This window comes from Simochromis diagramma, unplaced genomic scaffold (genome assembly GCF_900408965.1).
Source record: "Simochromis diagramma unplaced genomic scaffold, fSimDia1.1 OVJJ01000747.1, whole genome shotgun sequence".
Taxonomy (NCBI): Eukaryota; Metazoa; Chordata; class Actinopteri; order Cichliformes; family Cichlidae; genus Simochromis; species Simochromis diagramma.
Window position 1 is genome coordinate 2,193,606 of NW_024386897.1, and position 12,391 is coordinate 2,205,996.

Sequence of the window (12,391 nt, forward strand, 5' to 3'; positions counted from 1 at the left end):
TCTCTTTGTGTTAAAAGGACATTCTTCTTCCCCACCACCAAAAAGTGCTTGCCTATAAGGTTTTTTATAATATTGGAGAGATTACTTGAAATGACTCTTATGATGCTGCTTTGTTTGATTCAACTGAATAATAAAATATTTCCATAGTACATCACTGAAAAAGTCACTGCTCTGCATTGCATATAACAGCAGCCAGGTGAGGAGCAGTACACAGAGAGAAAATGTGGAAGCTTTTTACAAGCATTTAGAAATGATAACTGGATTAACTTTTAACTCAGTCTCAGGGACCCTGTGTCTCTGCCAAATGTAAGCATGGTAACCGCACACAATTTTTTAATGCATGACCAAATTTAAACAAACATTTTATTGGCAACCACATTAGTGACTACATCTCTGCGATTAAGTTACAAATTCTGAATGACGTGCCAAAATGAACACTGGCAACACCACAGAAAAGCAGCAATACATGCACAGAACACAGAGCTTCTTCATCCTGCTGATGGGCAAACGATGGGTTACAGATTTGTTATCAGACTATATACTGAAACTGCTTGAATAACCAATATGTAAATTTTAATGAGATTTTGTTTTTCCTCCTAGCAGTATCTAGCAGAGACATCATCTTCACCACAAGCCTTTTGGAATCATGACAACCAATCCTGCAGTCATAAGTCACCTGACCAAAATAAAGTTAAACCTGTTAGATACGTTGTCAATCAACAGTCGATATAATCATTCCTAACAGGGAGTCAGTACATCCTTTGCGTGTGCCTTTAACTACGACCATCCTTTGTTAGAAATGTAGCGGACAACCCTGTACTGAACAGTCACTCAGTGCTGGATGAATCAGGCTTTAATTAAAGTTGTACTAATTAAGACTGTGTTTAAAATGGAGCTGGGCTTTGATAGCATTAAAGTAATCACAGAAGAGCTCACAGAGTGATGTTGTACAGCAGCTGAATGCTGATAGCATCTCTAAGCTATCCACAAAGGAGTTTACTCTGTCTAATCCAATTCTAGTAAATTGGTTACAGAGCGTCAACTGCGTGTATGGCTTTTTTTGCTGGTGCTCAGTGTGCTGATGTAATATGTTATACATATCCAAACATTTACGATGAGATAGTGTTTTAATGGATTTTGAAAAGTTAAAACAGAATGGGAATTAGATGTTTTGTGGAGAAAGGATACACCGATAATTGGCCACAGATAAACTGAATGAGTAAAGCAAGGGATCTCAAGCAGAGAGTACCACAAAGGGTGGTTGTGTCTCAGGAGTTAGAGTGGGATCTGCTTAAAAGCTCCACTTATTTCTATTTTGAATTGTCTGTGACAACATATTCAATCCTTGTGTAAAATTTCTTAAGTGGTCAGTAAGACTAGAAAAGTGTTATGTAAATTTAATTATACGTATTTAAAATGCCCAGAGCGTGGGGGGGAGGGGGCAAGGGCTAAGGCAGGAGCTCAAGAAAATGTGGAGGGTGAAGGTATCAATGGTCCCTGTGACAATAGGAGCACTCAAGGCAAGCTGGGATCCAACAGATCCCAGGAACAACATCCAAGATTTCTGTCAAGAAGAGTGCAGTCATAAGAACCAAAGCTACTGCATAGGCCCCTCTAAAGCCCTCAGTTTAACCTTTAAAAATGTTACCTGTACTTTACCTTTAATGCACATCACACCAAAAAGGTGCAACATAATATTTATGTAAATCAATATAGGTGATTGTCATAAAATCTCTAAGGACTGAGCAGATGAGGAAAATGTCAGATTTGCAATTTATCTATTAATAGTGATATTGCCACATGTTTTCAGGGCATATCCAGGTATCCTAGTGGATTTAATCAATCCTTGTCCTTTTATGTTGTGATTACTGTCAAGATAGTGGTAACATTACTTCTTCTTCATCCCATGTGACAGATTTTGTTCTTTGGGTCTAATAAACCTAGCAGCCTACAAACACAAAATCCTCGTCTTCTTCACAAGGTTAGCAAGAGAATTTCACTGAGTAATCATGTTTTAATTTCCCCACAAAGATCCCTAGCCATGCAGCAGAACTGCTGTCAACATTTTATTATTCTGACTTTAAGCTAACGGTGTGTTCACATCGAACGCGATGGACGCGAATAGAGCGTCAGGTTTACATGTAAAGTCAATGGAAAAGCGCGATGACACGTGATTGCGGCTCCCACGAAAATTCAGAAGCAGATTTGCGTCGCGAAAATGCCAAAACGCCTGAAACGCGTGTCAGTCTAGCACGTTTGGAGCGTTTGACTCGCGAATAAAACCACACGCGTGAGTTTATGTGTTGCATTTTGTGCATACGCGCGTTTCGCGTCCACCGCTCGAGTTGGAAAAATCTGAACTCCAGCGTCAAATCGCGCCGCGACAACCAATCAGGAGCCTGGTGACGTGGCTGTGACCTAGGTCAAAGGGGCAGATCCAGCCAAAGCCCTTCATTCTTCAATGGAGGGAAGGCTAATCAATGCCATAGCAAACAACCCGGAGCTGTACGACACCAGCTGCTTTCTGTACCAAGACAGGAATAAAAAGGACCGAGCTTGGAGGAAGATATGTGAAGAGATCGGGCAACCTGGTAAGTTCATTCATTTCTCTTTTGAAAGTTTTCACTGACCCGGGGAAGCCGCACAAAAGCTAGCAAGCCACCACTATTTTCCCACTGACGTACAAATACCGTTCTGCTTTTATGCATGTTGTCATTTAGGAATATATTTTATTGTTTATTAATAAACAGCACACAGTGGTCCCGCTGTTCATCCGTCACTGCTTTGCTTTTTCGCTGATTTTTTATTGCACAGTACAGCATTGCATTCTGCACCTGATTGACAAATCTGCTCCGTGCCGTGTCTCCTGCGCTTGCCAAATTTATCACGTTTGGTTTTGATAACCATCACGTTCAATAGAAAAAACAGCACAAAAACACCCATAACTATGAGCCTCATTCGGAAATAGACACCTGCACCGCGAGGGAAAAAGGCGCACGAAAGTGGCGGGCAGATGAAGACAAACCACGGCATAATAATACTTTTACGTTTTGCAATCTACAAAGGTTTGCACTTTGAGAATCTATTGTGAGAACTGTGACCAATGTTCATGTGTGTGGGGAAAACTGTATATAAAGTGCGTGACCAGGGGCTAGTTATTCTGAGAACCCCTGCTGCAATAAATGAGGGACCACTGTCTACTCTATGATTATTATATTCAACCTGTTAACATTTAATACTGTATTGATAGAACCAACTGATTCTGCAGCAGAGCATCCCCTGTTGCTTCTCCTGGCTGCCCAGTCCCTGAGCTCCTGCTGCTGCACCACAGGTATGTAGCATCAGATGTACAGCAAGCACTGATAGCTTTTTACTCTGTGGGATTCCCTTGTGATCACCTTTACTAAATATCTACAACCAATATGATTATATCCTGTTTGTTTGTTTGTTTTCGATGTTGAAATTAAAATCTAGTAGCATTCTTCTCATTTCTTTGTGTTTTGTGCTGTTTTACAGGCCCACAGGGGAGGACGGCTCCGAGGCAGATGAGGGACGGGTCCCAGGACGGTCCATCGGTGGTGGAGCTGGCCATCCTGGAGTCCCTGAAGAGGCCACACCAGTCTCCAATGGAGCATTTCCTCCTCAGCCATGTTCCTGCTCTGGAGAGCAGCTGGTCCTTTTTATTCTTGTCTCTCTGTAAATTCTTATATTTTATATATTTATGTTTAATGTTTTTCTGTTTGAGAATTTTAATATTATTTCAAATAATTTTTTATAATGACTAATGTCTCAGTTCTACTACACAGCAAATGTTGGCACACGACTTACACATGTAGAATTTATTTCATGTTATACTAATGACAAAATATACTAATACAGTGGGATGCAAAGGTTTGGGCAACCTTGTTAATAGACATTATTTTCCTGTATAAATCGTTGTTACAATAAAAAATGTCAGTTAAATATCATACAGGAGAGACACACAGTGATATTTGAGAAGTGAAAAGAAGTTTACTAGATTTACAGAAAGTGTGCAATAATTGTTTAAACAAAATCAAGCAGGTGCATAAATTTGGGCACCACAAAAAAAGAAATGGAATACATATTTAGTGTATATCAATGTGTGTGTCTCCTATATGATATATGGGGTGCCTTTGTCTGGACGTGCTTCCCATCCAGAGCTGCACAGCACAGAGGAAAGTTCCAGCGCTGCTGGAATCCCTCTGTGATGGACCGCCAGTCTCCAGGTGAAGGCACAGCCATGAAGTCGTCCACTAGACAGTCCCAGATGGACGTCGCTGCCTGGGGGGTGATCTGGCTCACCGTGGACACACCAATTTAAATGAGTATTATGTGTTCTGCAGTTACAAAATACATTATTGAAATTCCTAAATTACAAATTACAAAACATAAATCTTACATAAAATATTTTGTAATTATAAGGATAATTACATGATATATATTAGATATAATCTAAAACAGTCTGCGGTGATTATCTACAAGTATTCAACTATCCCAGAATTAAACCAGTTCTAAATAAAAAGGAGTGAGTATCACTACAAAGGTTAACTCAGTGGTCCTAATGCTACAGTTTGATATCAGCAAACACCGAGCGCATACATTGATGTGACACCACAGCCATGCTATCATGCAAACACTGATAACAGCATAAATCGAATTAAATCGGGACTTGATGAGACCTTCTGAGTATCACTAGAAATATTATAAACAGTCGTCTCCGTACCACAGTTTGCTTTCAGTAAACACCGAGAGCATTCACTGTTAGCATAGCACATCCATGTTAGCAGTGTATAACTGGATGGTTTAGCATATATTAGCACAGGTATCAATAAAGGACTACCGTATTAAATACTTTTATTAACCTCAGGCATTAAATGAACCAACCAAATGAACCAAATTTAAACCAACTGTTAACTGTATATTTCTGTACCTTTACGTATTATGATTCATATTGCCACATTCATTGACCTTGTTTATAGGTAATTTCATTGTTTGATCACGTTAAAATGTTCCTATTTAATGTCTAAACGCACTTGGAAAAGGCAGAATCCCATGTAAAATTAGCGCAACAAACTCTATTTTCATTACTGAAAATGACTGTATTTTCATGAGAAAGTTATTTTCTGTTATTTTACGGTAGTATTTTGGCGCCCCAGCTGCCGGAATGTTACCGTTTTTTTAAGATGTTTTTTGTAACAGTGCACATGACAACAGTTCTGCTTGTTTTATTTTGACTGATCTGAGAGTATTTTTTTAATGTAGTCTCATTTCAGATTTGAAACAGCTAAAATGGCCTATACAACATGTTATTCTGAACTCACTCTTTGTTTATTGCCATTTTCTCCTTTTTGATTATTTTTAATGACAGAAAAGTGGATATTGCTCAGGTTTGCTGATGGAGGCTATATGATATAAAACTTTGAGAAAAATGTGTTATCGAACACTGAAATTTAGAATTTTTTCATCATAAACATGTTTGCAAGGTCAAGGCGGAAGCTTTATTCTGATTTATTCATCCTTTTACTATTCTTTGTAATTTTTATTGATGGGTTTGGGATATGCCTCATAAAGGGTATTGATGGGGTTTGTGCCCCACAGCCTGATGCTGATGGGAACAGCTTACACAAAAACACCTTCCAAAACTCATAAAAAATGGACAAACTGAAAATAGAAAGCATCGAGAAATGAACTCAGATCTGAGCTGGGAAGTTCAACAAAATGCTTTGTGAAATATCTTACAGAATTATCTCTCAGGTTTAATCAAAGACAGTTGCATAATTTATGGCATAATTAATTTCTAGGAACAAACAAAACAATGGTGAACAAAGACAAACAGCCAGGCTAAACAAAGTAGAATATTCATTATTTTAGCATGATTCAATTACAAAGAGGGACGTATGTGCATTTGCAGTCTAGTAAATTACCTCCTGCAGCATAATAAATGCCAGAGATAAATCATTTGCTATATTCCATTATGGCGCAGACCTACAGCAGAAATGCTGGGATTTCAACACTTTCCTCTCATTCCCAGGTTTTTCTGTACAACTGCTTCTGTCGCGGAAAAATGCTATCCACATTCATTTCCTTATGGAATTCAGTTCAATTATATGCAACAATATATTATTCAAATGTTGATTCTAGTCATAAATTGTTACTTTAAGGTGTAAGAAAGTGACATAGATCCGTTTCTTCCCTCACACGCCCATCGTCCGTGTTTGATTGGTTAGAAAAATGGGAAACTATGGTTTTCATTTTTTCTGACAAATATTAGAGCAAAAGAAAGCGGAAATCTTGGCTTTGTGTCACAAAGATGTGTCACAAAAATGAGACACTGAAGCTTGTGGGAAACATATGTATGGGAAGAGTCTTTAATAATTGTACAACTGTTTTTAAGAGGAAAATATCCATATAAAAATAAATATAGTTTATTTTTTTCCAGACTGCTAACAGTTTTTATGAGATGAGAGATGAGATGAGATAGCCTTTATTTGTCAGTTGCAGGTCTTTTGCCCACAACCGAGATGACAGACCTTGCCGACCGTACATACAATACACAAACATCACATTGGGGAGACAGGTCAGGCTAGGTAGCAAGGAAAAAAAAAACATTGAAATGTGTAACACAGAAGGATAATACAGGAATGCACAGATATCAACACACCATAGCACAATAAACACAGACAGCAACATGGGGAAGAGTTCCAGTGTGTACATCTGATCTGGGACCGCTGCAATCTTCGACTGCGCCTCCAGCTGACCCGATGTCCACATCATGGGGGAGGTACACTACAAAAACTCAAAATCTTATTTGTCTTGTTTCTAGACAAAATTTCTAATCACACTTAAAATACGAGAAATCAGCTACAGAGCAACATTTCAGTGAGATATAAGAACTTGTGAAAAAGTCTTGAAAATATATTGTTTTGTTTTTTGTACCTTTTAACATTTCACAAAGTAAACTTGCTTTGTATTATGAACGCATGTTTTTGTTGGCTGGTTAGAGTTGCATGGATCGCAGATTTATCAGTTTTTTGTGAATATAAGCTGCTGACTTGCTATTGCAAAAATGGTAATTAGATTACCGTTACTTTCCCGTAGGAACGCTACGTTACTGCGTTACTAAAACCGTGATTTTTTTGCGAGAATGTCTCATGACAGTGACGTAAGCGAGTGTGGGAGAGAGTATGAGCGTGCAGCGTTTAAAGCGTGGAAGTACTGACCTTACTTTGAGTTTGATTCCATAAAAAGTGACAAAAACATTAGCGTCCGCTCATCACTGCATGGGAAGAAAACTTCTTTTTACAGCGAAAAAAACCCCTAAACTTCCAAGCAAGCACCGAGTGGATTGGAAATTGGAAATTGGAAATTCACTGAGAAACTCGCGGATTCTTCCACTGACCGCTGCGGCACAACTGCACCAGGGCAAACCTCCGCCTACCCCACTCCTGCTTTACAGGTGAAAATAGAGCAACAGGACCGCTGAGTCTTTGATTTTATTTATTTTCTGCTGTGTTTTACTTGCATCTATTTGAAAGACTGAGTGTAAACACAAAAAATATTTTATTTTATGCGCTGGAATGTGCAGAAAATAGGTTTAAATATTAAACGAATTTCTTCCAGTAAGAGAATGTTGCATATAATTAAATTTTTGCTTGATGCATAAAGTTAAAAGATTAAAACTAATAAAACAAGTTTTAAAAAGGGACTTTTCCATTTGATTACATTTTGTATGATGGATTATGCAGAAAAAGTAGAATTGGGCTGAAAGATCTATCACTTTATCACCTATTCAGGTTGTAAATGGTGTTTTTAAAAAGTAACTAAGTAACTAAGTAATTAATTACTTTTGAAAATAAGTAATCAGTAAAGTAACGGGATTACTTTTGGGGGAAGTAATCAGTAGTTAGTTACTGATTACTTTTTTCAAGTAACTTGACAACACTGCTGGTGAACAGAATTTTCAGCTTGGTACGTTAGTGTTCATCAGTTAATCATAAAACATATTTAGTGCTTATAACAAATATAATTATGCTAAATAAAGACAGATTTTTCCACAATGGATATGATAGTAAGAGTTAGTAAACCTCTATTAAAGTCTCCCTCTGCAGTCTGTTGTTTCTTAGATTCAGCAATGAAACTGAATTTAAAACAAAACATAGATGACATTCTGTCGCCTCGGCAACCACCAAGATCTCACTGCCTACAGACATTCAGTAACTCTCATTGGATAATGTTAATAAATATCTTTCACTAAATATGAACGTTTTCTACCTGTCCTTGTTTAAATTATGAAAGAAGTTATTATGCCTGAGAATCTCTAGAATGTTGAATACTTTCCACTAAACAGTTGTCTTCTACTTTGGTTAGTTTTTTTAACAACCATTTAAAAAACATGTTTTGCTTTTGTTTTATTTTTTACTGCAATTCCTGTAGAGTAGCTTTTATAGTGTTAATTCAGTATGTGCTACAAAATAAAAGCCTTTCCTTTACATTAGGTTTGTGGGCATTTTATTTTGAATTGTTCCAATCATGGCACTTCAAAGGAACAGCACATCAAAGGAACAGCCTGTGATGTCACGGTGCACATTCTACTGGAAAAACCCTTAAATAGGGGAGACATTCAACCAACTTTAGTGGATCTCGGATGGCAGAAACACAAAGTAACCTGGTTGTTAAAACAAAGACAAGGCAGACGCAGAGAAACGCAGACGCAAATGCTGACGCATCTACAATGGCAGAAGCAAAAATAGAAATGGTCATCACACCAAAAGTCTTAGAAAGACCAAAACCTGAGGTTGATAAAGCCGCACAACCAAATACTGAAAAGTCTCCTGTGGCACAACCACCAAAGGAAATGGTTGTGAAACCAAAGAAACAAAAAAAGCAAAAACAGAAAAGAGTGGCTGAAGAACCAAGAAGACCAATTACTCGGGCATATGCCCGGACTCTTCTTGAAGCTCAAAACAGCATGGGTGATGGAGCAAACCCGAAAAATGAAGAAATGCAAAAAAACACTGAAGCCACTTCTGAAAGAGAAAAGGCTGAATCCCTCCCCATTTCAAATGCAAAGGAGGACATGGAGAGAGAGGGAAATGGGAAGAACCCCAGCAGACCAAACCCTGGGCCTAATGGAGGGACGTGGCAATATCAACCCATTCCCACATTTAGACCCCCGTTTAATCCCTGGCATGAGATTGCTGCTCTCAAACACCAACTGGAACCCTCCCAGTACCATCAGAACAACCTTTACTGGAAAATGGTAGCTGCAAACAAGAGGGCCTCTTATCACCAGTTTCAGGTGAACAAACTTCATGAACAAATTCACGAGAACAAGCGAAATCATGAGGAAACGATTAAAGACCTCATAGAGCAGCTGGAAGAGGCTTCTAGTAATAAACCCAATGACATCAGTGAGACAGACACTCTCACAAATGACAATGAAGCTATTGTCATACTGGATGAGGTGATGGTTACCCTGCAGGACCAAATCAGCCACCCTACCACAGAGCAGTGTGTGGAGTCTGCCACTCCAACCACAGAGGCTTCACACACTGACTCTGTAGGACTGATGTCCTCTAAGGAGGCTGAATTTGAGCTCAAATGTAGGATTCAGCAAGAGCAGATTGAGATGCTCCAGAAACAGCTCCTAGCAGCTCAAAATCAGCTTGAAGAGCAGGCCGTTAAACATAGGCAGGAGCAGGAGACACTCAACCTGGAAATCAGTGACCTGAAATCCCAGCTCTGCCCCAACAAGGCCCTTCATGATTTGAAGGTAGAGTCTCTTGAGCGAGAGCTGAAAGAGGCCAAAGCTTCCTCACTTAAAATCCCACAGCAGCACAAAGAACAAAATTCCACTGCTGCAAATGAAATGCACAAACGTGAGCCTCTGAAAGAAAACGAGACTGGAGAACAGGAGAAGATGGAAAAAGAGGACTCACTGCCATCCACTGCAATGTCTCTGCAGGAGCCTCAGAAAGAAAAAGACACCACAGTACAACAGAAGACAGAAAAAGAAGAGTCAGCTGCATTCTCTGTACAGGAATCTTTGCAAAGTCTACAAGACAAACAGAAAATGCTCAATGTCAAGGTGGCTGAACTTGAGGCTGAAGTTAAGAGCCTGCCAGAGATTCCACCAAGTACGAAGAAGAACAAGAAGAAGCGGAACTGTGCGCGTCCCCAATTTCACCTAATTGGTCTCAACATCAAGTCCTAAAAATCATATTTATATACAACTAAATTGTCAGTGAACATTTGAACCCCTCTCGGTCAAGACAGAAGGCCACCCCTTCCTGAGCCCGGTTCTGTCAGAGATTTCTCCCTATTAAGAGGGAGTTTTTCCTCTCCACTGTCGCCAAGTGCTTGCTCATAGGGGATTTGGGGGCTTTTTTTTAACACCAACCACTGAAAAGTTCACTGACATCAAATTTAAGACTCAGCAAATATGGAAATGGATCATTCGTCATCAAGTGAGGAATCATCCATTTAAAACATGTTTGCTGAGTCATATTTAGTTGTATATAAATATGATTTCTGTCACACTAAGGCCAATCACAGACTAATTTGGACAATTGGTAAAAATAAATAAATAAATTGGAAAAATTGAAAAAAAGTAGTTGTGTCATTGTTTCATGTAGATTTCAAATAACATGCCATTTTATGTCAACATATTTCTGTTACATTTGTAGTGCTCGTGGTCTTATATTCTTATGATCCTGTTTATTTGATGAGTATATCCTTCTGCCTTGCTTCACATATTTACTGCTGCTTGGCTAGCTTTAGTCACGGTAGCATCAGCACGGGTAGAAACAGATACACATCAGAGACATCACATGTAGCTTGTGTTTATGTTCAGAGTGACATCTGATTTAAAAGCAGGCAGCAAAGCACTGAGCAGCATATCAGTCAGCACAGAAAACGAGTGCCATAAATGTCATCAATTAGGCTGGAATAATTTGTTTCTAGTGGCTTCTATTGTAAGTGCTTTACATTTCAGCATGACATCCTGTATGTGTCCTACAATGAGGACACTTGAAGCTGGTCATTTTCTTAGAATGGAGCTAAAGATAAAAACAAAACAAAACAAAACCTTTCATAAGAAATCTTTATTCTGCAGTAAGGGACATTAAAAACCTAATAATGTTATCATTAAAAATATTAAAATGTGAAGTAAGAGCAAAAAGTATGTTTGATACATTCAGTCATGAGTATTTTATACTGTTATTATTCCTGTTAAGAGTATCTGGAATATGCACTTCTTACAGTGGCCATGTTACACAGTACCCTGCTCAAAGGTAGGTAATGTTAGACATGAGTCTCCTGGAATTAGACCTCAGTACTGTTAAAGTTGAGTTACTGACCCGTTGCTGTGTCAATAAATTTGCAAAAAATAGGAGTGCTTCTGGTGTCTTGCTTTAAGATAAAGTCCCATATTTTTTTGTAGCTTTTTGAACAGATGGTGTCTTATTCTCAGCTATTTTTTCTAAATATTTTTCTCAGAGTTAAGATTTAATTCTTATATTTAACTCAATCAAGAAAGAAACAATTCAGTCTCTTTCCTTGTAATAAGTCAAATTTTCTTCATTTAAGCATAAATTTTAGACAGTTTTGTCTAGTTAAAAGGCATCGATTAATTTCTAGTTTTAACAATTCTAGTCAAGCAACTTTTGCTCACCCCAATGGCAGATTTTTTTTCTTCTCAAAACAAGTAACTTTTGTCAGATTTAAGAATATTTGGCTTGTTTCAAGTATAACTGTTTATGCAGTGCAGGATCTCAGTCAGGGGGGTACACTGCAAAAACTCAAAATCTCATCAAGTATATTTGTCTTGTTTCTAGTCAAAGTATCTCATCACACTTAAAATACGAGAAATCAGCTACAGAGCAACATTTCAGTGAGATATAGGAACTTGTGAAAAAGTCTTGAAAACATATTGTTTTGTTTTATTGTTTTATTTTTTGTACCTTTTAACATTTCACAAAGTAAACTTGTTTTGTATTATGAACACATGTTTTTGTTGGCTGGTTAGAGTTGAGCGTTGGAGGTGGTGTTGGATCCGGGGTAGGGAGGGTGATGCGTCAGTGAGTGCTTATCAGTATCAGTATATGTCTGTGTGTGCGTGTCCATAGTTCAGCTGAGACAGTGTCCTTCGCCCTGCCAGGCTAAGTAAACAGTCTTCCAGGCGGCCTTGCATGGAATGGGAAGGAACAGACTAAACACAGTCGTTATCAGGGTGTTGTTGTTCAGCTCCAGCCTTGAGACCGCAGCTGGCACCAAAGGGGTATCCGTATATTCGGGCGACCGTGGCTCAGGGGGTTGGGAATCGCATCTGTAACCGGAAGGTCGCCGGTTCGATCCCTGGGCTCTCTGTCCT

The 12,391-nt window shown here is 38.7% G+C and overlaps 1 protein-coding gene across 1 annotated transcript; it reads left to right on the forward strand.

The window, feature by feature from the left end:
- Positions 1-8,086: 8,086 nt before the first annotated feature.
- LOC120735134 (TATA element modulatory factor-like) lies at positions 8,087-10,407 on the forward strand. Its single transcript, XM_040034315.1, has 2 exons — positions 8,087-8,767; positions 8,822-10,407. The coding sequence occupies exons 1-2, from the start codon at positions 8,666-8,668 to the stop codon at positions 10,232-10,234; spliced, it is 1,515 nt and encodes a 504-aa protein (XP_039890249.1). The 5' UTR covers positions 8,087-8,665; the 3' UTR covers positions 10,235-10,407.
- Positions 10,408-12,391: the final 1,984 nt, after the last annotated feature.